The 26,332-nt window shown below is 32.8% G+C and overlaps 2 protein-coding genes across 2 annotated transcripts; both read left to right on the top strand.

Moving 5' to 3' along the window:
- Window positions 1-4,555: 4,555 nt before the first annotated feature.
- LOC146897126 (linoleate 9S-lipoxygenase-like) lies at window positions 4,556-11,077 on the top strand. The gene is made up of 9 exons (XM_085738663.1): window positions 4,556-4,787; window positions 7,596-7,885; window positions 8,089-8,329; window positions 8,427-8,666; window positions 8,772-8,857; window positions 8,989-9,051; window positions 9,164-9,468; window positions 9,561-9,824; window positions 10,110-11,077. The coding sequence occupies exons 1-9, from the start codon at window positions 4,610-4,612 to the stop codon at window positions 10,864-10,866; spliced, it is 2,424 nt and encodes an 807-aa protein (XP_085594789.1). The 5' UTR covers window positions 4,556-4,609; the 3' UTR covers window positions 10,867-11,077.
- A 9,548-nt stretch (window positions 11,078-20,625) lies between these two features.
- LOC146897125 (linoleate 9S-lipoxygenase-like) lies at window positions 20,626-25,836 on the top strand. Its single transcript, XM_085738661.1, has 9 exons — window positions 20,626-20,832; window positions 22,251-22,531; window positions 22,629-22,884; window positions 23,053-23,307; window positions 23,435-23,520; window positions 23,645-23,752; window positions 23,853-24,166; window positions 24,263-24,526; window positions 24,818-25,836. Exons 1-9 carry the CDS (start codon window positions 20,679-20,681, stop codon window positions 25,569-25,571), a joined length of 2,472 nt encoding a protein of 823 aa, XP_085594787.1. The 5' UTR covers window positions 20,626-20,678; the 3' UTR covers window positions 25,572-25,836.
- The last annotated feature ends 496 nt before the right edge of the window (window positions 25,837-26,332 follow it).

Genomic DNA, 26,332 nt, shown 5'->3' with positions numbered 1-26,332 from the left:
TGGATTATGAACATTGAGGCTTATACTAAGCTGGTTATTCAAATATGAAATATATATGGTATGACTAAAAATAATGATAATGTTGAAAACTTAATAGTTAACACATCAACACAAAGGGTAAAAATCATTTGATTGCACAAAGTGGTATATAAAATTTGTGATTATGACTTGTTGAAGAAGAAACCATAAAAGCTGAGACATTGAACAAAATTTCTACTCACCTGTCACAAATGCTCCGATTTACTGTTGCATTCCTTTCTTCCATCTTTAATCGCTCTGCAATTTAACTATCCGAGCACCAAATTAAAACTCTAATTAACCCCATTTCCCCAATTTCACTTTTGTTTATGATTGAGGAAATAGAAATGGACCTCCTATGTTTTCATAATTTTATAAGACTTGCCAACAAAAAAAAAAAAACTATAACTCTATTTTTTTAATATAAATTTTTTTCTTTTTTCATATTTAAATAAAGTTGGATTCTAGAGTGAGAGCTCTATTAAGTCATCACCTATGGACAATTATTAAGAGGCGCTAGATTAATCAAACTACACCAAATCTTAGTATATACTCTCTACATAGATCTAAATCACCGATAAAACCATCATCTAAAAGGATTTGTCCGATAACCATGGCTCTAGGGTGAGGTTATTTCCACAACCGTTTCCTTGGTTGACATCACAATCCCTCGTTTTGTTTTGCAAGCAATCAGAGATAAAACGGAAATTCAGCCACTATAGCAATTTAAAAACTTCAATTATTTTGCCTAAAAGGTCATGAATTATGAATTGGAGATAATTTGATGTTATAAAATGTTTATAACAAATGAGAGAGGAAAGAGGATGAAGGGGAAGAAAGAAAAAATATACTCCCTCCGTTTCAAAATGAGTGTCGCTTTAGCCAAAAAATTTGTTTCAAAATGAGTGTCGCTTTCAATTTCCAATGCAATAATAACTTTTTCTTTTCAATTGTACCCTCCAATTAATACTCAGCACACTACTTCTAAAGTATTACTTTTAAAACTAACCAATAGTTAATAAAGATAATTTGGTAAAATAACCATTCTCTTTCTCTTAATCATTGTATTTCTTAATATGTGTGTAAACACCTAAAACGACACTCATTTTAAAACGGAGGGAGTATAATGCAGGAAGTTGTATGATAAAAATTGTGAACTCATTTAATCCAACGATTGTGTTAGACATGGTTCATGGTGAGAGGCTTATAAAGCCCTCACCCTAGAATCCACCTTAAATAAAGTGGACAAATAGAATAACTTATGAGTTAAAAAGACTATGTACAGACCAAGACTATGTACAGACCGTGTAAAGGACCCTTTACGTGGTTGACCAATCAAATTTTATCGTTTCACCACATCAAAAATCTTAATCTTAATACTCCCTCCGGTCCTATTTATAAGAGAAATTTTGGTCAACAAAAGTTAATGTATTTGGTTAAAAAATTGGACCAAATACATTCACTTTTGTTGACCCAAATTTCTCTTATAAATAGGACCGGAGGGAGTATTATTTTTAAGGGTCATGCTAACTTAGGGCACAAGTTAAGGAACTCAAAAAGAGCAATTTTAAATTGAAAAACATGATAATTTAACTTTTAAGAAGTTGAATGCACGACTTTTGATACATACATTTCTATAATGAATTCTTTAACATGTGTCTTTGAAGGCACAAATTATCATTTGTCTATTTTTAAATGGAATATAATCTGATTGCAAACTCTAACAATGTTAAGCTGCACTTAAAACGTTAATCCACCAAATTAAAAGTCTCACTACTCTGACCACCTGCATCGTAAATGACATAACCTAGCTCTCATGTGTTTCCTAGACACTCAGCAATTCAAGGGATTCAATTTACATGCCAACCATCGAAGGTCTTGAGCCACTAAATATCGTCAACAATTCATGACATTGTCTATCACCTTCAATTTGGTTCAAAGTAAAAAGCTGCTACACATTTTACTTGGCTTCCATTAAAAAAAGATGATCTCATTTCTCCTTTTTTTTCTACTCCCTCCATTTTAAAATGAATGTCATTTAAAATTTTTACGTGCATGTTAAGAAATACATTAATTAAAAGAAAGAGAGATGTTATTTTACCAAATTATCCTAATCAACTATTAGTTTGTTTTTCATTAAAGAAAAAACAATATTTTAGAAGTAGTGTATATAATATTAATTGAAGGGTACAATTGAAAAGAAAAAGTTATTATTGCATCGGAAACTGAAAGTAACATTCATTTTGAAGAAAAAAATCGGCTAAAACGACACTTATTTTGAAACGGATGAAGCAAAACAAATCTCTCTCTTCTTCTCCCATGAATCCCAATCTTCCATCTTTCTTATGGATCCTCTCCACCTCTCTCACATGCTTCTTTCACATTCCCTAATTACAATTTAATGTGGTTTCTTCGAACTCGCTAACTCAGTGAGTTGACTCGATAACATTGCAGGGTCGGTCCAATGCATTTGTAAGCCTAAAACGAATTTGAATTGAGGCATTTTAAATATGTTGACAAAGAATCATAAAAAAATTAAGAATATTAAATGTGTAATTTTATTTGAAGCACGTCAAACACTTAATATATGTATCGCTCACGGTCAACGTTTGAATGCTCAATTATTATGCGACGGAGGGAGTAAATCGTAAAATCATTTTTCTCTCTTTCACTTATAAATTTATTCTTAATAAGTGTGAAATGAGCAAAATGCTAAGTTATTATGGGACGGAGTGAGTAAATCTTTTACTACTACTCCCTCCGTCCCAATTTAAGTGAGCCTTTTGCTCAATTCACACTTATTAAGAAAAACGTATTAGTGAAGGAGAGAGAAAAATTGTTTTAAATGCTTGTGTCAAGTATTGTCGCATTCACCATTATCATAAGGGAAATGTTAACCAGTGCCCCCAGGACACTGGTTAAGGAGTTAAATATGGTAGTATCTTGCATTGAAATAGTTATGCTATCATTGCATTAAAAGCTTAAAAAGTGTTCTTTTTGACTTAAAATTTCCACTTTTGGCTTCCTTAACCAGTTCTCCGTGGGCACTAGTTAACATGACCCTTATCATAAATGCAAAGTATAATATATTGAATTGGGAGTGATAAAAGTAGTATTAATTAAAGTTATAATTGAAAAAATTAAAATGCTAACAAGTGCCCTAAAGACACTTGATAAGAAACTTAAAGTGGCAATTTTATCTTGAAAATTGTGCATTCAACTTATTGAAAGATTAAAAAACAACTTTTTATGCATAAAATTTCTCAATTATTTCTTTTTTTGAATCCTTAACAAGTGCCTTAAAGACATTTGTTAACACAACTTTTTTAAAAAAGTAATTAATATTGTATTAAAAAGTGAAATAGATCGATTATTTTAAGACAATATTTTTTTTTTTTCCAAAAAAACTCACTTATTAGAGGATGGAGGGAGCAGTAGTTTTACTAACTCTTAAGCTTCTCTCGTTTGAGCCTCTTGGGTTTTAACTACACATTAAAGTATTTCCCAACGTGTTTCTTGTGCACTAGTAGTAAAATAATGGGAGTTTTTCTCAATATAGGACCCGTGATCGGAAGATTTGGATCTACTACTACGTACACGTATTAATACAATTAACAATAGAGCAAAGCAGAGTTATTAATGACCATATTAGATTAAAAAAAAGAGTAGTTAATGACCATAGCAACAATATGGACCATAGGACCAATATTCTCACACACAAGACAACCACATATTACGTACTTGTTAATTAAGTTTCCATAAATTTGCCGGCCCCCAATTAAAAAAAGAGAAACCATATCTCTAAGTTTTATCTTTCTTCTTCTTCATTGATGGAAGATGATGGTTTTAGGACATTTTTTTGGACATATATTGTTAATTTGTTCTCTCCTTTAATATAAATCAATAATTTTAACGTAGATTAGATTTTCTTTTGTGATTTCGTCGTTTTAGTGTGATGTTGTTTTGTTTGTCATCTTAGTACGATATTTTTTTTATTTCCCGTAAGTGTGTTGGATTTTATTTTTTTGAGATAGATTGTTGTGGTATTGTTTGGTTTAGATCGACACATTTCAACTTTGATCATTATAAATTTAATCAACGAGTTCGTAATCAAAGTTGTTGATCTGAAGACATGAATACTCTAATCACTTAAATTTTGTCACATCATTTGTATGTATTTTGATGTTTTATGCTATTAATTAATTTGAGTGATGCAAGTTTGTTTGCAAATTCATTGTTTTATGCTATTAATTAATTTTTTTATGGTGATGTTGAATTTGGGTTTATTTCTATTATACTCTATTGAATGATTATCATATTTTAGTAAAAAACAAAACCCCAAATGATTATTTAACTGATATATTTTATATACTACGAAACAATCACCAAAAATATAAAACTAGCCTAAGAGATGTGTTCAAATTGTGTCACAAGTAGCAGTTAATTAATGAATAAAATAATAGTTTATCTTTTTTGAACTAACCTTGTGATCCCATCAAGTACTATAAATACTAAGCACCCCCCATGGTTACAAGACACAAGCATTTCTTTCATTTGCCAAAGATAAGTGTAATACATTTAAGCATCAAAGATGACTTCATTGAACATGGTCACAAAGCTGAAGGGAACTTTGGTTTTGATGAAAAAGAATGCATTGAACTTCAAAGTTATTGGTGGTACTGTTGTCGAGAATGAAGGTGATACCGTTCGTCCTACGTTGTTGGACACTTCTATGGCTTTCAAGTTGATTAGTGCTTCCAAAGCTGATGGTAATAATTTCTTTATCTAACTATATACAATAACGTGCAAATGGACTTTTTTTTTTTTTTTGGATAAAGTTGGTGAAAGTTATAAAAAAAATCTATGCAACTATTTTAAATATTTTTGTTATCTCTAAATATTGGTTAAAATAGTCATTGATCAGATTAAATTGTCCACAAAAGTTATCTGAAAAATGATGACTAATTAGAACAATATTTGAAATTTGTGAATATTTGACTGATACTTTTTATTTTCAAGGACCAAAATAGGTTTCAATATTTTCTTCTCAAGTATACCAATTTGAGCTTTTCTTTTGATGATGATTATATTAATTATTAATACCTTTCTCCGTAAATACATGAATACATTGACTAAATCTATAATGTTCTTTCCTTGTGCGAGCTCTTAATCGTAAATATATGTTGGGAAATGTTAACCGGTGCCCCCGGGGAACTGGTTAAGGAAGCAAATATAGTAATATTTGCATCGGAAGTTGTGTAATCAATGCATTAAAAGCATATATGTTATAATCCTGCATCAAACCATGAATTTGAACATGAAAATCATATGCATGGGTGAAGGACCAAAATGACATGAGAAAAAAAACGAAAAAAGACCAAATCAAAACCTAAAATTAAGTTAAAAGGACACATAAGTTATTTTTGTCATTTTTTAAATATTTTTTTGAAGATGCAAAAATGGAATATATATTAACAACAAACAGGGTCGCTTCTTCAGCACAAGACGTGCCAAAAGGGACGACTAAAGTTCACATACAAAGTTCAAACAGAAAACCGACATGGCTAGCCAATGCCCAAACAATCGAGTGGACATACCAACCAATTGTGAACACCTAAAACATAAAAAATATTTGTTGCATTCATCCACCAATACAAGTGGATTTTAACTTCTTCCAACAAGCTACGCATATGGGTTTCCTTGTTACTAAATAGTCTATTATTACGTTCGTTCCATAAAACTCAAACACAAACGAGCCAAATGAGTTGCATAAAAGATCTTCTAGCGACCGAACCCCCTGAAGAATAAGAAAATTGAAGGAAATGATCATCAATGCTAAACAGTTCAGCCCCATAAACACCAACCCAAGCGCGAACTAAATGTCATAACTCTGAAGATGGTACAAGAGAAAAATAAATGGCGAGTTGTTTCCACTTCTCCGCATCCAGTCACACACATCTGAGCCTCCTACGTAATGACCCCATGAGCCATCAGATTAACCTTGTGCCATATCAAATCCGAAGTCACGCTGAAAGTATGACTATCATCTGTTGTGAGCATCTGATAAACACCGCAGACAGAGTAACCACCACTAGGATCAAGCCTCCACCTCCATTGATTGAAAGTATGGTCATGCAAAACAACATAAGAAAGCAACAACCTACACTCCCCTAACAACTCCTCCTCCCACTCCCACAACCTCCGTCTCCACTACCACGCTGCTCCCCCTTCTCCCACCCTAAGGCAAACATGTCACCGATCGTACAATACTTAAGGGAACATAAATCAAACAGACGTCTAAACATTCCCCACCTTTTTTGAAATACAATCCATAAACCACCCTTCGCCCACACTCCCTCCTCCATCATGCACCCGTGCAACGTCCCTCCACCAAGATGAGGACCACCACCCCCTCCCTCAGAAACCCACCCTCCTCACTATAACGAGCGACCAAGACCATATACCACAAACTGTCTCTATCGACTAACATCCTCCAACACTATTTACCTAACAAAGCTACATTAAATTCCCGCATCCTCCGCACCCCAAACCTCCCTCCTCCTCACGAGCACAAATAGAATTCCAACTAATTCAAGATGTTTTCTATGATCCTCACCCCCTCCCCCTCTATTTTCATTTTTTTAATTAAAAAAAGATTCAATAGCAGAGATTATACCTGATGAAGCTTTAAAGAAGGAAAATGGATAAATAGGTAGAGAATACAGGACAAACTTAATGAGGATCAGACGGCTGCCAAAAGAGAGAAATCTATTTTTCCACCCAGACAGTCTAGTCGCAATACGAGTCAATCCGGTTCAAAAAAAAAACAACCTCCTTGCATCCCCTCCAACAGAAAGAACCAAATACACAAAAGACACTTTCCCCACTCTACAGTTCAAAACCAATGTCGCCGCAGCCAACCACGAGTCACTAATATTAATACCAGTCAACATGCTTTTGTGAAAATTCACCTTCAAACCAGAAACACTTTCGAATAACAACAAAACAGCCCGTAAAGCATGCACTTCACCCACCTCTTCTCCCCCACCAACAAAGTATCATCACCATATATAATTCACCTTAAGTTTAGGAGTAAGTTCCATATTCACTTTTATCTATGCAAGTAATTTTATCTTATATTACTATCTTTCCAATCTAAATTTCAAAAATATCACCATATATAATTGACCTTAAGTTTAGGAGTAAGTTCCATATTCACTTTTATCTATGCAAGTAATTTTATCTTATATTTTAAAGAGTTTTTGATTCAGTTAATCAAAATTGATATTAGTTTACCTTTTGTTTTTTTTTTTTTATCATTAATAATATAATATATGTAATAGTGACTTTAATGTAGACTATTGGTTATATAAATAATCAGATATCAATTATCATAAAAATATTGAAATTATTCTCACTTTGATATACTTCATGCCGCATGGATGACAAATTTTGTATAGGCGAAAAGAAAAATTTAGTTGTAAAAAAAAAAAAAAAAACAATTTTGAAAACTAATTAGTTGAGAATCATCATCATTTGTGAAACTGAGAAACTAATATTTGACATTTTTAATATAGCTACTGGAAAAGGAAAAGTGGGAAAGGAAACGTTTATGGATGGTTTTGTTACTTCCATACCAAATTTGGGAGACAAACATTCTGCTTTCAGTATTCATTTTGAATGGGATCCCCATCACATGGGAATTCCAGGAGCTTTCTATGTTAAGAATTTTACGCAAGATGAAATCTTCCTTGTGAGTTTGACCCTTGAAGATGTTGCAAGCCAAGAAACTACAAACTTTATTTGCAACTCATGGATTTACAATGCTGAAAAGTACCAAACTGAACGCATTTTCTTTGCCAACAAGGTAATGATATCAATTCTATCCAACATTATCTAATCTTGTTCAATTTTTTTTTTATTCGAGCGACATATGTTAAAGATTAGTCATTAGAGGAAGTTGAACTCACGTGCCTGAGCTCAAGCCATTTTATTATTTCCATGTAACTTTTTAAATGTATATTTCTCTTTTTCAAAAACTTGACAGCACCAATGGTTAAAATTATGTAGGCATACCTTCCAAGTAAGGCACCACAACCATTACTGTACTACATACAAGAAGAATTGAAGACTTTAAGAGGAGATGGAACTGGAGAGCGTGTGGAATGGGACAGAATATATGATTATGATGTCTACAATGATTTGGGTCAACCGGACCAAAGTCCTTGCTTGTATCGTCCAGTTCTTGGGGGATCAACCGCCTTGCCTTACCCTCGAAGGGTAAGAACTGGCAGAAAACGCCTTGAGAAATGTGAGACTCCAAACACTTGTGTATGTTTGCAATTTTTTGTTGTGATATATATTTTTACTTATTTCGACAAAACATATTTTGTTACTATAATGAACAGATCCAGAGACTGAGAGTCGGAGTGGATATTTTTACATTCCAAGAGATGAATTAATCATCCCTCAGAAATCGTCAGACTTTGTTGTTAACACCCTCAAAGCAATATCTCAATATGAGACACCTCAATTAAGATCGCTAGTTAGATTACAAAACGATTCACCAGAGTTTAACTCCTTTGATGACGTCCTATCGCTTTTCGCTGGTGAACCTCCACAGTTTCCAACACCACTAGTGATTCAAGGTATATATTAGTCAGAAATTCCTAGTCCTAACAATATATTTAATTATATACACAATCATATAAAGAAAGCTCATGGATCTTTTGAAAATTTCTTACTATGAGTAGAGGATCGCACTGCATGGATGACTGATGAGGAATTCGCAAGGGAGATAATTGCTGGTGTGAATCCAAACGTCATCAAAAAAGTTGAGGTAATTAAACTTAATAGTTAAATATTTTTAAGCAAGTACAAAAGAAATAAATAAAAAAGACTATCATGCTCAATTTTCATGCTACATTTCTAATTGGTAACTAACCGCATTGGTTGCTATGTCTAATGTAGAATACAACCAGAATAACCAAAAAACACTTGGAGCCATACATGGATGGGGTCAGTGTAGAACAGGTAAAGAGTGTTACATTTCAACGTTACTCGGAAGAATTAATGTTTTTACTATTTGAATTCATTTTTTTTCATCAAAGGAACCATAATGGCAAAATTTTATTCTGTCTAACAGGCTATCAGTGACCTTAGATTATATGTACTTGATTACCATGATGCAATCTTACCATATTTGAGGAAAATAAATGCAACTGGTGCAAAGGCCTATGCCTCAACGACCGTTCTCTTTTTGCAAGATGATGGAACTTTGAAGCCAATATCCATTGAACTAACTGTGCCACATCCTGATGGTGATAGTTTTGATCCTGTTACTACTACTTACTCGCCTGCAAGTGAAGGTGTTGAAGCTTCAATTTGGAGCCTTGCCAAGGCTTACGTTGTTGTAAATGACGCCTGCTATCACCAACTTATCAGCCATTGGTATGAATTTCATTAATCTTTTTTATACAATCAAACACTAATATTTGATCTATCTGAGTAACTTTATGAATATATATCTACATGTGTGACAGGTTGAACACTCATGCTTCTGTTGAGCCATTCATCATAGCAACAAATAGGCATCTTAGTGTGGTTCACCCTATTCATAAACTATTACTTCCACATTATCGTAACACAATGAACATTAATGCCAATGCACGAGATGTCTTGATCAAAGCAGGGGGTATTATAGAGTCAACATACTTGTTTGGAAGTTATTCGATGGAATTGTCTTCGGATGTTTACAAGGATTGGGTTTTCCCTGATCAAGGACTACCTAATGATCTAATCAAAAGGTAACCTTACAAATTTTTATATCTTCGTCTAGATGTCAGTTTAGAAATTAAGACATTGATCTCAAAATTAATCTTTTATACCCATGACATGAGATGTCAGTTTAGATGTAAGAGTTTTGTTTTGTATCCTTAGAGCAATAGAGAATGAACAAAGCAACTACGAAATTAAAAAGCTAACTATCTACTAACAAACTCTGGCCAACTTAAATTAATAAGTTGTAAAATAGTTATTAATATCACTTAAATTTTTGTATGTTAATATTATCTTCCTTCCTTGTTATCTAGAGGAGTGGCTCTTAAGGATCCAGATTCGCCACATGGTGTTCGCCTTTTGATAAAGGATTATCCTTATGCTAATGATGGACTAGAGATATGGGGTGCTATTAAGTCATGGGTTGAAGAATATGTGAATTTCTATTACAAGCTAGATGCAGCTGTTGCAGATGATTCCGAGCTCCAAGCATTCTGGAAAGAACTTGTAGAAGTAGGCCATGGTGACATGAAGGATGCAACATGGTGGTTTAAGATGAAAACTCGTGCAGAGTTGATTGAAACTTGCACCACCCTCATATGGATGGCTTCAGCACTTCATGCAGCTGTTAATTTTGGACAATATCCTTACGGTGGATACATTGTTAACCGACCAACTAAAAGCAGAAGATTCATGCCTGAGAAAGGAACCCCTGAGTACAACGAGCTTTCTCAGGACTACGAGAAGGCTTATTTGAGAACAATCACACCATTGAAGGATACCCTTGTGAACATGTCTGTTATGGAGCAATTGTCAACACATGTTTCTGATGAGCAATACATTGGACACAGAATCGAAGGTGATCTTTGGACTTACGACTCAGAGCCGATAGAGGCCTTCAAGAAGTTTGGAAAGAAGTTGGCTGAAATTGAGAAAAAGCTCATTGAAAGGAACAGCGATGAATCATTGAGGAACAGGAATGGGCCTGTGAAGATGCCATACACAGTGCTTTATCCTTCAAGTGAGCCGGGATTGACTTTCAGAGGCATTCCCAACAGTGTCTCCATCTAGAAAATGTCATGGTTTTTGTGTTGTTTGTTGCTTTCAATAAAAGATGAGAAGGAATCCATTTCCCTCATATTTCCCTTTGTATGGTCATGTTTTTATGCTTGTTTGTTTGATTGTTATCATTTTCAATAATAAAAACTACTATGTTTACCTTTTATTGTGATGGACTTATTTTATGATATATATGAAATGCAAACTTCATAATTTAAGAAAATGAATTATGAACATCGAAGCTTATACAAATATGCAATATGGCATGACAAAAAAAAATTCCTATTGTGGTCAAAGTTCGTGTTTTTCTGCTGACATTCAATCTATGTTCTCGTCAGGTTTTTCCACCTATGTTCTCCTTGTTCATGTCGTTGTTCTTTTCGTTTGCATCTTTGTTCTTTCCAATCACATCGTCGTTGTTCTTTTCGAAGTATTTCCTCACAATTTATTTTGAGTCGAGTAGTGTTGTAATAGAAAGTTGAAGCAGCAATAGTATTATACTTTTGCAAGAATAATAGGTTATAAAGCCAAGTGATATTTGGTTTTGTTAGATGTCGCTTAGTTGTCGTATAGTCTTTGCCTGGTGAAGGTCATGAGAAACATTTTGGTCGTGGTTTGTTGCTTCGGTATTCATATCAAGTAAAATTGTTAGAAGTAGTAGCATTGATTTATGGGTCCTTTATTCTTTCTTTTGCTGCTGCATTGGCTTGCAAAAGAGGAGAATCTTATCATTTGGTGGCTTGATGATAGCAATTTACTATTATCTGTAAGGTACAATGCAGTTAAGTTGACTCAACTGTCGAACAACGAATCCAAATTCAAAATCCAAATGAAAGAATCCCCAAATTTTGAGTGCAGTAATTTAAGGCATTTTTGTGATTTAAGAGAGAAAGCAAACATTGTTAATGAAAAAGGAAGGTGTTTGTCTATTTAATGAAAACTTATGAGAGGTTAATGTATATTTTTAAATAGAGGAGTGTTATTTGAACAACCAATTTGGTGATAACTTATTTGACAAGCATAATTTACAAAGAAAAAGTAGTATTGGCACGGAAACCATAGCAATAGAGAGATAAAGTAAAAAATAATGTGAGTATGAGAGGAAGAGTTGTCACAAAAGTTGTCACCAAGTGGATGTTCAAATATCATTTCTCTTTTAAATAAGAGGGGTGTTTGTATCATTTATAGAGACTTTAGGGGTGGTCAATGTAATTTCCCCTTATTTTACTGTACTACCGCTGACAAAATGTGAGTCACTTTGTTTTGGAAATTAAATTATATGACTAACACACACTATCTCAAACAATACATTTCGGAAATTGATATTTTATCCTTATTACAGTCACTATTATAAATATAAAAAAAATCATTTTTTATTAATCGAATAATTGATATATTTGGTCTATAATAGTATAATCGAAGCGAGTAAGTGAAATGCATTAACAAAACGGTAGAAAAAGTGTTAAAAAAATTCACAGATTTGTTTTTATTTTTTAGTAGTATCTTTCTTTATCTGATTTTTTTTTTATTTTTTTTATTGTAAAAATACTAAAAATATTCTAGTATTGTTTTGTTCAAATTCCTCCCACGTATTTACTAAAGATTTTCTCGAATTTGTTTCATGCGTGGTGTAGATTCAAGTACCTTCTTTTTTATCCAAACATCGAAAGAACCGAAAAGGCCATTCGTAAAATCCAACTGGTTAGCTAAAGAAGAGGTGAACAAAGAAGCTACTATCTCAATTCAAGACGTCTCATCCGACGATTCAGAAATGACAGACGAAGTTCCTCGCAATACTCTAGGAGATTACATAAGACCAACTATAATTAAACGTCTCTCAGGTTCTAACCTGCAAACCCCGTGGTGTTTGATATTAAAAACCTTGTCCTTATTTCTATGAAGGACAACTAATTTTCAGGAAAAGGAGTTTGAAGATTTCAACGCACATCTCTCACACTTTGTGAAGGCCTGCGACACAATCAACCCATGTGGTGTATCCAAATCCAACAAACGTATTCGTTTGTTTGTATAATGTCTATATGGACGAGTGAAGGACTAGCTTATGTCACTTCCAACTGACACAATCTCTACTTGGGATCAATTCAAGAGGGAATTCTTAGATTGCTTCTTCCCAAAAACGAAGTATTTGGCAAGGAAGAAGGAAATTGATAGCTTAAAAATGCAAGATAGGGAAACATTCTACAATGTTTGAGAAAGATTCAAATTTCTTCTCAAAAGGTGTCCAAGTCACATGTGTACGGAGATAGAGATAGCATGCAGACTATCACTACATGCCTCAAACCCTAAACTCATATGATGCATCAACGAGAGGTATCATGAAGATTAAGACTACTTGTCTCTAAATGAATATCTTCCACGAAGCAATGAAGAAGCTACCCCAAAGAAGAAACCATAGCCAAGAGGTTAGAAGCAAGGAATGTGGCATAGCTTTCATCAAATGGTACAATCCATGATTTCTGTGAACAAGCTCACGTAAACGGTGCATGTCTCCCAACAAGTTTGGCTTGTCTGAGCTGAGGAGTAAGTCAAGTACATACGGTCATTCAACTGTCAACAAAGGAATCCTTGTTCCATTACCTATAATCTCATCTGGGTTGAACATCCAAATTTCTCATATCAATGTTGTTATGCCATTTTAAAAGTTCATTGTGGTATCTGGATGCACTCAAACTGTTTTTCTTGTTTTCTTTTACTATCCAGTTTGAAGATTGTCACTGTTTTTTTATTATAAGTTTGCATGAGTACTTTGGCTTGCTAGTCATTTTTTTTTTCCAGCCAATAAACATAAAATTCTCAAGAGATGGCAAGCGTTCCCCTGAGAATCATGGAGCAAAGTCACAAGGGGATAATTTTTATCAACTGATTTTTATGTAGTTCTTTTGTATGATCAGCCACTCCACTAGTGTTTTGGCTTTTATTGAATGTGAAACTATTTTATTTATTGTCTCGAAAGGATTATATGAATGAGATTTAATCATTATAATTATATATATTTTTATTAATGTGAAACTATGTTTATTGAAGGTGGATTTACTATCCACCTTGTTGTAGAAGTGACTCAAAATTGGAGTTTGGAGTGAAAAATCATGTTTGCTGGAAGACCCAAAATCGGCGCCCGATTTCTGGAGTTCGGGGCCCGATTTTGGCTGCCTTTGGGAGGCTTCTTGTTCTGGAAAAATCGGCGCCCGATTTGGTAAATTCAGGGACCGATTTTGCGTAACAATTTTTTTCAGAAACATATTTTTGGGCCAGATTTATTACAATTTTATGGGAGTTACTTTTACTATAAATATAGGCATTGTATCAGTGTAAACCTAGAGATAGAGGGGGTTGAAACAAGGGTTTAGAAAGGCAACAAAACTAGGGTTTGTGTAGAGTTTGTCTCTTTGGACAAAAACTAAGGTTTGAGGGTTGATTCACCTTGGGAAACACTATTAGGATTGAGTCTCTTGGTCACGGGAAGAGATTGGGGCTTTGGGTAGAATTAGGCTGGAGACTTATTCTTGTAACCCATTGATATCTCTTTTGTAACGTTACTCATCATATAGTGAAACGGAGGGCTGCTCTCTCCCCCAGACTAGGTCAATTTGGACCGAACTGGGTCAACAAATTCTTTTGTGTTCTCTCTTCTTTTCTCTCTCGCTGTTTTCTACTTTTGGCTTGTGTTTATAATTGTTCCATACACTTTGATTTTGGTTGCTTGATTATTCCTTACTCCACACATCAAGTTTGTTATTGGTGTGATTTTCTCATCGAATTCACAACACACCTATTTTGCCTAATCCAACAACATAACAAGACCTAATGTACCAATCCTAACCCTAGAGGGTTCAAATCTACCAGACCAGTTAATGTTTATGTTGGTGAGAAGACATGGATTTCCAAATCTACCTCATCAATATAAAGCTCAAATGGTACCAACTCCCATGAGAAATCATGTGAAATTGGTCCAAGAGCAGCCATGGGGGAATAACCCGCCTCAAGTTCGAAACCAACAAGGTTTCAAGTAATCCCATTGAAAATATGTGGTGTCTACCAACTGCTGCCAATATATGCTGACCTCTTAGATAGCAATTACTGAATCCCAACCACATAGAGGATATCAATAACAGGTATTTTAGGATATTTTATAACTCATCAATAGGTCTACTTGTATACAAAGCCTTGTCTATTATATGGGTGGATAAAATGGTGCCTAAAGGATACAAAACTTCTAATTTTCTCATATTTTTTGAGAAAGATGACAAATCAACAATGGAGCATATCAAAAGATTCACTGCACAATATGAAGAGGAGAACCAAAATGAGTTCCACAAGTTGCATTATTTGTTCCTTTTGTCATTAACAAGGACAACATTGAAAAGTAAAAAAAATGGACTCCCCTTGATCATATTTATAAGTGACTTTTTCTTTTTCAGATACTTTAAACAAATTACAGTCGACATAAGTTGTTTAATGAATTTAAAAAAACAAAAATTACTTATAAATGTGACTGAAGAGAGTATATTGTACACAAGACTCGTCTCCTCGTAATATTTTTTGTTGCAAAATCATTTATAAACGGTACATAATCAAAGCAAGACAATTTGCTTGTAAAAAAAAACAAGACTACTTAATCCATCTGATAAGAGATCTGCAAACATAATTTAGACACATTAGGAAAATATACATTTCACGTTATCTTTATTAAATTATTGAAACTTCCTAAAGGATTGCCATGTTTTAGATATGTTTAAAGATTTATTTAACATAATTTCAAGTCCTTATAAGAGATCCCTAATAAAGTCTTTCTAAGAGAATGATACAAGTCTGTTTAGCAAGACCCATATTTTCCAGCTTATAGCTTATACACATGTCTTATAAGCTCATAAAAGAGAATGATAAGTGTCACTTTTGCATCCTTCGGTTAGGTGCTCTTCGTAATGTGGCTCAGCTTGGGTGTTGGTGTTGGGAGTTTTATTTTGAGGGTGTTCTTTGTGGGCGAGTAATGACGATGGGAGGTGGTGGATACCGTGTTTACATTGCTTGTCTTTTTTGGAGTCTGTTTTAGGTGGTGATGTGTTTTTGGGGGTTTATCTTCAGGGGTGGTTTTAGGTGGTTATGGTGTACCGTCTATATGCGGCACCATTTGTATCTTGTCTCGTCCATACCTTGCGTCTTGCGGGGATGGCGTTTTTAATAATATTTGCCGATTCAAAAAAAAAAAAGTGTCACTTTTGCATGAGCGTATCACTTATTTTTACTAGTTTATAGTGTTTTGGTGATAAGTTAATTCAAGTAGTTTGAAGCTTATAACTTATCATTGTTTATATCAATTTTACCCCTTTAATTTTAATTGAAAAAAATCAAATATTAATTAAATGTATCATTTTTTAAGTTGGTTCAACTGCAAATTTTACCAAACACTACAAATTCAATCAGATAGTTTATCTGCTTCATCTATAAACTAACTTATATGTTATCAATTATAATAAGTTAACTTATATGCTACGATAAACTAAAGAGCCAAACTTTTGTCCCGTAAGTGTAGCTCCGTTGGTACCTACCAGAGATAATGTTTGCAGGGGCCGGGGTTCGAACCCCGGATTCCCCACTTATCGACACTTTAAAAGTGTGTGATCTAACCACTAGGCTATTTAAACAAAAAAAAGAGCCAAACTTTTCATTAATTAATTTACTTAATTAAGCATGTATTCAATTTTTACTTAATTAAGCATGTATTCAATTTTTTACTCAAAACATGTATTCAATTAAATTTCCAATTAATTTGAATCTTCACCACTAATAATAGTTTTATCATTTCAAATTCTATATATTTTTCAATCGTTAAACCTTTTACTAGTTTTAACTCTTAATATAAAGGGAATGCCAACATCTACTCTTAGAAAAATGTTAATATACCAAATATAAAAATAAAGTATCAAAGTGTCAATTTATTTATTAAAACTCAAGAGGTTGAAACCAGAGAGAAGCTTATCCTTAACCTCGTAAGATCATGACCCTTTAGGGGAAATGCTAACCCGTGGACACTGATTAAGGATACTAACAAAGAAAATTGTATAGTAGTTATTGTATTAAAAATTGTGTAATAAATCCATAAAAAATAAAAAAAAACTCTTTAATAATAACTTTATTTTTTTGATATCCTTAATCAGTACCCTGTGTACCGGTTAGCATGACCCTAATTTTAGTTACATACCTATTCATAATTGGTTTTCCAAAACACACAAAAAAGATCAAATAATTGGCTTTCCAACGTGTTTGTTGTGACACAATTAAGTAAAGTAATGGGCGTTTTTCTCAATATGGGATCGTGAATAGTTTTGTATCTCGTGACCGGAAAATTCGGATCTACCACATCGAACACGTATTAATACAATTAACAATAGAGCAAACCAGAGTAATTAATGACCATATTAGATTAAAAAGAGTAATTAATAACCATATGAATTACTTAGGGAAAAAAACACACCAAAGCAGCTGTGACTTACACACCCGCCCACACACACTTTGGAATCTCTCGCACATAAGACAACCATACTTGTTTAAGTTTTCATAATTTAATAACCCGCCCCAATTAAAAAAAGAGAAGTTGCAACCCAATTAGGATAGCATGGTGGAATTGATCCGAGACTTTGAAGAATCTTCATCTTAAAATTTTATTTTAGATTTTCGCTAGTATCAATTTTGATGGATTAATTTGGTTTTTTTTTTTAAGGGAAATGTTAACCGGTGCCCTTGGGTACTGGTTAAGAATGCTAAAAAAAGAAATTTTATAGTAAGTAATGAAGTCAAATTGTTTAATTAATCCATAAAAAATTAAAAAAGTTTCCTTTTTTAGCAATACTTTCCTTTTATGGTGTGCTTAACCAATGCCCGGGGGCACCGGTTAGCATGACCCTTTTTTTAAATATGAGGGTACACCTTCTCTTTATGTTTTATCTTTCTTCTTATTCGTTGATCGCATACGATTGGTTATATGTCAATTTTCTGCTAGATATTTTTTATTTGGTTCTTTCTAACCGATGCCCTAAGGTCATTGGTTACATCACTTTTCGATGCAAACTTACTAATTTTAACACCTTAATCAATGTCTCAAGGGCACTCATTAGCATTCTCTTTTTAATTTATTACCCCTTTTAATATATTATTGATTTTTATATAGATTGAATTTTATTTCGTGACTTCGTCGTCTCAGTGAGACGTTTTTCGCGATATATTGGTGTGAGTGTGATGTTTTTTTTATTTTCCGTAATGGTTGTTATATTTGTTCGGTTTAGATTGACGTCTGTGGATATCAGTCATGATGACACTGGCTCGGAGAATGACATACATGAGCATCATTGTTAGCTGATGTTTCTATTGATATTGAGTATGAACATGAAATTGTTTCGGAGACGCCGCTGGAAATTTCACCAACACATCCAATTTTAAGTAGCGTTGCTAAAAAAGATCTTGCAATTATTCAGGAAGTTTTTGATTCTAGAAATGTCAAAGAGAATGTTGATAATACAAGTTTCACACCTTACGTGTCAAAGAGTCACCGAAAGAAGATGAAGTCCAAAATTGGGAATATCAAATACAATACCCAATACAAGAGTGAACACATCAAACATTACTCATGAAGTTTCTCTTTCAGAGTATTAGGGGTCTTGCATTGTCATTTCCTCTTCTCCCGATTTAGGATATTATGGTTTCAGAAAATTCGATGGATGAAGAAATTCCTTAGTTTTTAAGAGATGTATTTTTTTAGGGATCGTCTAGAATTGCCCAATTCCTGATTTTCTTATCTCTTTTTCATGTTCTTGTCTTTATTTTTATTTTGCTTTCCTTAGGTATGGCACAACCCCAGCTCTTTGTATTTTTCTCTCTCTCTTTTTTTAATAAATTTGAGTATGTTTATAAGTGATTTGTGGTTTTATGGATGTCAACTTAGTTGAGATGTCTATTGCCATTTTGATACAAGTTTATACTTTTACTTTATATTAAAAAAATGTTTAAACATACTATTAAGTTAACTTTTTATTATAATTTTTGTTTTATAATATTTCGGTGCCATCTGATATTTTTTTATTTCAATACTTTTCTTAGAGGTTTAGTACTTATATTGTACTCGCTTAGTCTCTAATTATAAGATTATTTAGAGAAAAAAATTGTTCATCCTTGAATATAATCCTTTACAAATTTCTAAAAATATTTATAATTCTTTTTCTAAATATACTCTTATTAATACTATCAATTTGTCTCTATATATGAAAAATAACAGCTATTAGATTTATATACAAATAGAATTTAATAGTAATCAATAAATTCATCACATAACCTTTTAAAATATGGGATCGTGAATAATCGTGTGTATGAATCATGATCGAAACTAGCTACCACTACATCACTTAATAATATATTCTTTTAGGTTTTTTTCAATAGAGGAAACAGAGAGTCATTAATTAATATTCTATTAAAATAAAAACAGTCTTTAATGACTGTAATGCCAAAGTAATCATCTAAAATAAAAAAACGTCATGCTAAATTGTACATTAGGGGCACAAGTTAATGAACTTAAAATAGAATTATGTATAAAAATTTATATTGAAAAGATAACTTTTAAAACTTTAAGATATTGAATGTACAATTTTTAAGAAGTAACTTCTACATTTTTTTTTTGACAAAGTAACTTCTACATTTGATTTCTTAACTTATGTTTTAAGGAAACAAGTTAGCATTTACGATAAAATAATTAGCAAAAGATATGCTCCATGTTGTTTAAACATGTAGTTTTTTTAAAAAGAATATACTCATGTAGTTAAACTAGCGGAAAGACGACAATCTTTTTATAGTGCTATCGCGTGTAAATTATCAACGATATTTTATACAAATTTTGCATGTAATTTACAAACTATATATTTTATATAAAGTTTTTGATATACATTAAAACTATAAGTATAAATATTTGTTCTTCCAAAAAAAAAGTATAAATATTTGTGACTTTCAAATGTAATAAACTCAACAAACCATATCTATATTTTTAAATGACAACAATAATATAACAAATATAATTAAAATTCTTATCTTTCTTAATAACATCAACAATATAAAATTATTATAGAAAAACTTGTTTAAAGATATAATTAGAATAAAAAAAATCTAAAATCTCGCAAAATCCCCATGCATAGATAATACTCCCTCTGGTCCTATTTACAAGAAACAATTTACTTTTTAGATACATTAAATAATTTATGTATTTGGTTTAAGTTCTTTACTAGATACATACATTATTCAATGTATCTAAAAAGTCAACTTTCTCTTGTAAATAGGACCGGAGGGAGTACTTTATCAATAGAGCAAACAGAGTCATACTATATATTTTTCTGAAGGAAGTCATATATATATATATATATATATATATATATATATATATATATATATATATATATATATATATATATATATATATTAGTAAACCAAATTGGTGTCCTTTTCAATATGAGATCGTGAAAAGGCTTGTATCTCAAATCGTGTGATCGTAAGATTCGAACTACCACTACGTACGCACATGCATGTAATAATAATACTTTACTTTAACAGTAGAGACCATAACATAACAAACAAAATAATTATTATTCAACGGATATATTTTTTTCTTCTTCATATTTTACATACCACGAAATAATCAACATAATATATAGAATTAGCATACGATCTGTTCCCAAGAAAGATTATAAATACAAACCACCCCGATGGTTAAAAGACACAAGCTTTTCTTTCATTAGCCAAAGTTAGTGTAATACGTTTAAGCATCAAAGATGACTTCATTGGTGTCAGTGTTAGCTAAGAACAACAAGGTCACAAAGCTTAAGGGTATTGTGATCTTTAAGCAAAACAAAGATGCTGCTGCTGATCCTTCCATCCCGGGTCGTTCTGTGGCTTTCAGATTGATTAGTGATTCCACGGCTGATGGTAATAACTTCTTTATCTAACTATATACATTATTTCATCCGTCCATAATTATAAGACTATTTATAAAAACGGATTGTATTAATACTATCAATTTATCTTGAAATATAAAAATCAACATTAAATATATCTATACACAAATGACAATTTGGTAACAGACAGATATATTTGAAACAACTTTATTAATCCAACAACTTTCTTTAATACCCATGTTTTTTTTTAAAGGTCAAATGCATCTAAAGGTCCTTTAAGTTTTTCGTTTTTCCTAAAGTGGTCCTTTAAGTATCAAAAGTCCAAAACAAGTCCTTTTAGTTTTTGAATCGTTTCAAACAAGTCCTATTGTAGATAGCATAGTTGGTAATTGCTTCCTTAAACTCATCTTTGGTACCAAATCTGGCTCCTAACACCCACTTAAAATTAGTCATTTTTTTAGGCATGGCAAATGGTGGATAATTCTCTTTGTTGCTATCATCTGAATCATCACCATCATCCTCTAAAAAGACTTGTTTGAAACGATTCAAAAACGAAAAGGACTTGTTTGGGACTTTTGAAACTTAAAGGACTTGTTTGGGACTTTTGAAACTTAAAGGACCACTTTGGGAAAAACGAAAAACTTAAAGGACCTTTAGATGCATTTGACCTTTTTTAAACTATTCTTATTAAAAGGGAGGGAGGGAGTAACATGCAAATGAACACATTTTTTCTGTTAAAAAGAGTAAAAGTTATAGACAATTATGCAATAATAATTTAAAAAATTTAGTTATTTGATTGGTAGGCTTCATATTACCAGTGCCCATTTTCCTTGAGAACTGGATTTTAACAGAATAAAAAGGCCTGGATCAGATAAAAATGTTTAGAAATGTTATCTTAAAATTGACAAGTTAAAACAATATTTGAAAGACGAATTCGAGTATATCAAACGATACATCATATCTTTAAATGAATAGTTTTGGTTGTTTTTGAAAAAAAATGTTTTTCTTTTTCTTTTTTAGAACAGAAAAAAATGTTATTTTCTATCATTTACTCTTAATTTAATATGATTGTTATAAACAATAAAATGATATTTTTTTTCTTACAATATAAAATTAAAGTTGACAAATAACTCTTTATTTCATTAAAACGATCATTAATTTATTGATTCAGAAACCAAGTATTTGAGTATAGTTTAATTTACGAGTGTAACGTAGAAACTTCCTATCTAAAATTTGTGAATATCTTTGTTGAAATAGGCTTCGATGTTTTCCTCTCAAGAAAGTAGAAACAATGATTATAATTATTACCACTTTCATCCCTAAATATAGGAATATGACTAAATCCCCATAATAAATTGATAGTAGTAATAAATTTGCACAAAATTAAAGAAGTAATTTAAATTAGTAGTATATCTGGAAATTAAGATCAACTTTCTGAAATTTGTGTAGGAAATGGAAAAGGAAAAGTGGGAGAGCGAACATATTTGGGAAGTCTTAATACCTCGGAAGAAACCCAATTTCATTTCAATATTACGTTTGAATGGGACACTGAAAAGATGGGAGCTCCATCCCCAGGGGCTTTTTTTATCGAGAATTTTATGCAAAGTGAACTCTTCCTTGTGAGTTTGACCCTTGATGTTCCAAATCTTGGAACCATCAACTTTATCTGCAACTCATGGATTTACAATGCTAAAAATTATCAAACTGAGCGCATCTTCTTTACCAACAAGGTAATGAAAAATATCATATTCATATTTATCTTACATGTTAGATATATATTATATTTATATATCTCAAAATTTGACACTATGAAATAAAAAAATGTAGACATACCTTCTAAGTGAAACACCAGCTCCATTAGTGTACTATAGACAAGAAGAGTTGAAGACTTTAAGAGGAGATGGAACGGGTGAGCGCAAAGAATGGGATAGGATCTATGACTACGATGTCTACAATGATTTGGGTGAGCCAGACAAAGAGGCTGACTTGGGTCGTCCAGTTCTTGGGGGATCAAGCACTTTGGAGGGAGACACTTTTCCTTACCCTCGAAGGGTAAGATCTGGTAGAGAACCAAGTAAGAAAGGTAAGGCTACAAATACGCGTGTGTCCTCAATTTTTGTACTGCCTGTGTCTCAAAATAATAGTCGTTCAAACATGTCTTTTTTGTTGATCCAAATGTTTACTCTACTTATGATTCTAAAGATTTTAGTATTGTTGCTGAAATATATTTTGTTATTATAAATATAAACAGATCCAAAGACTGAGAGTCGGAAGGGCAGAATTTATATTCCAAGAGATGAATTACTTCACACAGATGAGAGTTTAATATTCAGTCAAGAGTTTAACACCTTTCAAGATGTGTTGTCACTCTTCAATATTCAAATTAACCATGATACTGATATACTAAGTAAATTCAACAAAACATCGAGGTCCAACGAACTTTCCCCAATTAATGCTAAATCAGTGGCTAAAAGTTCAACGTATCCAACACCACAAGTGATTGCAGGTATATATATTGGTCAGAAATTCCAAGTTATCGCAATATATCCAAGTTATCGCAATATATTTAACTATATACAAAATCATATAAAGATAGCTCATGGATTCTTTTGAAATTTTGTTACTATGAGTAGAGGATTATCATGCATGGATGGCTGATGAGGAATTTGCAAGACAGATGATTGCTGGTGTGAATCCGAATGCCATCGAAAAACTTCTGGTAAATTCGTAATATTTTTAAGCATGTACAAAAGAAATAAAGAAGGTTATCATTTCAACTTTTCATATATAATGCATACATAGTAATTGGTAATTAACCTCATTGCTTTCTATATTTATTGCAGGAGCTTCCAAGAAAGAGCAAGTTAGATAGTAAACTCTATGGTGATAATACCAGCACAATAACCAAAGAACACTTGGAGCCAAACATGGATGGGGTCACAGTAAAAGAGGTAATGAAGAATTAATTTTATTTTTATTATTATTTCTCTGTTAAAATTATTTTTTTCAATCAATTGAACTACACAGGCTAAATTTTATTTTGTCTAACAGGCTATCGAAGACAATAGATTGTACATACTTGATCACCACGATGCAATCTATCCATATTTGAGGAAAGTAAATGCAACTGACGCAAAGACCTATGCTGCTAGAACCATTCTTTTTGTTAAAGAGGATGGAACTTTGAATCCATTGGCCATTGAGCTAAGTTTGCCACATCCTAATGGTGATAGTTTTGGTCCTGTTAGTAATGTTTACTTGCCCCCAAATAAAGATGTTAAAGATGACGAACCTTTAATTTGGCTCCTTGCAAAGGCATATGCTGTTGTAAATGACTCGTGTTGTCACCAACTCGTCAGCCATTGGTGAGAATTTCCTAGATCATTTTGATATAATAAAATTATATATTTGATTTATCAATGAGTAGTAATTTTATGAATATACATTTACTTGTGTCACAGGTTGAAAACACATGCTGTTGTTGAGCCATTCGTCATAGCAACAAATAGGCATCTTAGTGTGCTTCACCCTATTCATAAACTTTTAGTTCCACACTATCGTGGCACGATGACCATAAATGCACGATCACGAAATATCTTGATCAATGCAGAGGGTATTGTAGAGTCGACATTTTTGTTTGAAAAATATTGTATGGAAATGTCAGCTGTTGTTTACAAGGATTGGGTTTTCGCTGAAGAAGGACTACCTACTGATCTAAAAAATAGGTAATATTGCACAACATTACATCTTGGTTCAGTCCATTTGTTAAAAAGACATTAATCTAAAATATATACATTTTATATATGCCCAAGTGAATGAATAACTTAAAACCTAACTACCAAATAACAAACTAATTACATACCAATTTAAAAACTCAAACTAACTATTATTATATTTCTAATCGACAGAGTACGAACTCTTTCTCAGACAGTTGTAAAATATTTATTAGTTATTACCACCCCTTCCGTATTTTTTTTTTGCGTGTTTTAATGTTATCTTTCTTGCTTATTATCTAGAGGAGTGGCTGTTGACGATGATTCTTCCCCACATGGTCTGCGTCTTCTGATAGAGGATTATCCATATGCTGTTGATGGACTAGAGATATGGGCTGCTATCAAGTCATGGGTTGATGAATATGTCAATTTCTATTACGAGTCAGATAAAGATGTTAAAGATGATGAGGAACTCAGAGCATTTTGGAAAGAACTTGTAGAAGTGGGTCATGGTGACTTGAAGAATGGTAAGTGGGTTAAAATGGAAACTCGCACAGAGTTGATTGACTCTTGCACTACCCTCATATGGATTGCTTCAGCACTTCATGCAGCTGTTAATTTTGGACAATATCAGTACGGAGGGTACATCCTTAACCGACCAACTAAAACCATAAGATTCATGCCAGAGAAAGGATCCCATGAGTTTAAGGAGCTCGCTAAGGACTACATGAAGACATATTTGGAGACAATCACACCAAAGGTTGAAACCCTTGAAGTTATGAATACTATGCTGGTATTATCCATGCATGATCCTAATGAGGAATACCTTGGACAAAGAACTGAAGGTGATCTTTGGACTTCTGATCCAGAGCCAGTAGAAGCCTACAAAAAGTTTGCAAAGAAATTGATTGAAATTGAGGAAGAGTTCATTCAAAGGAACAATGATGAGTCATTGAAAAACCGGTATGGGCCTGTGAAGTTTCCGTACACTCTTCTTTATCCTTCCAGTGGACCAGGATTGACCGGTAGAGGGATTCCCAACAGTGTCTCCATCTAAAAAAAGCCATGGTTGTTGTGTTGTTTGTTGCTTTGAATAAAAGATGAGAAGGTGTTGAACGTGTGTATCAGCAGTTGTTACTGCCAGCTGCACTAATTGATCAATTCTGAGAGAATTTGTTTTAATATTTCAGTTTTTAATTAGCTAATAAAGTAGTGGCTAAAGATCAGGAGTTAGTTACTCAATATTTGTTTTTTATTTAAGTTACAACTTTGTATTTGACAACAGTTTTCTCAATTCAATAATACTTCAGTTTTTCCCTTCCTCTTCTACGAGTTACGTATAATCAGCAACAAATTGATATTAGAGCCTTCTTCTTGGAGAGACTTGTGAGTGAAGTGAGTGAAACCCACCATAAAAGCTTAAACACTATTCCTCAATTCATCAAACTGATGGATTCTGAAACACCCTACAAAGCCCTACCATTACCTGTGTTTGATGGTGAAAACTATCATATATGGACATTAAGAATGGAGGCGTATTTAGAGGCAAATGACCTCTAGGAAGTTGTTGAGGAGGACTACGAAGTTCTTCCTTTGTCAGACAATCCAACAATGGCACAAATAAAAAATCACAAGGAAAGGAAAACAAGAAAGTCAAAAGCAAGAGCTTCTTTGTTTGCTGCTGTCTCGGAAGAAATCTTCACCAGAATTATGACCATCAAATCAGCATTTGAAATATGGAATTTCCTCAAAACTGAATATCAAGGAGATGAAAGAATTAGGGGAATGCAAGTGCTTAATTTGATTCGAGAATTTGAG

The sequence above is a fragment of the Medicago sativa genome, chromosome 8 (assembly GCF_051527215.1).
Source record: "Medicago sativa cultivar Bolivia chromosome 8, Bolivia_mono, whole genome shotgun sequence".
Classification (NCBI taxonomy): Eukaryota; Viridiplantae; Streptophyta; class Magnoliopsida; order Fabales; family Fabaceae; genus Medicago; species Medicago sativa.
The sequence above is the reverse complement of the archived record's forward strand: the minus strand, read 5'-3'. Positions and strand labels throughout refer to the sequence as shown.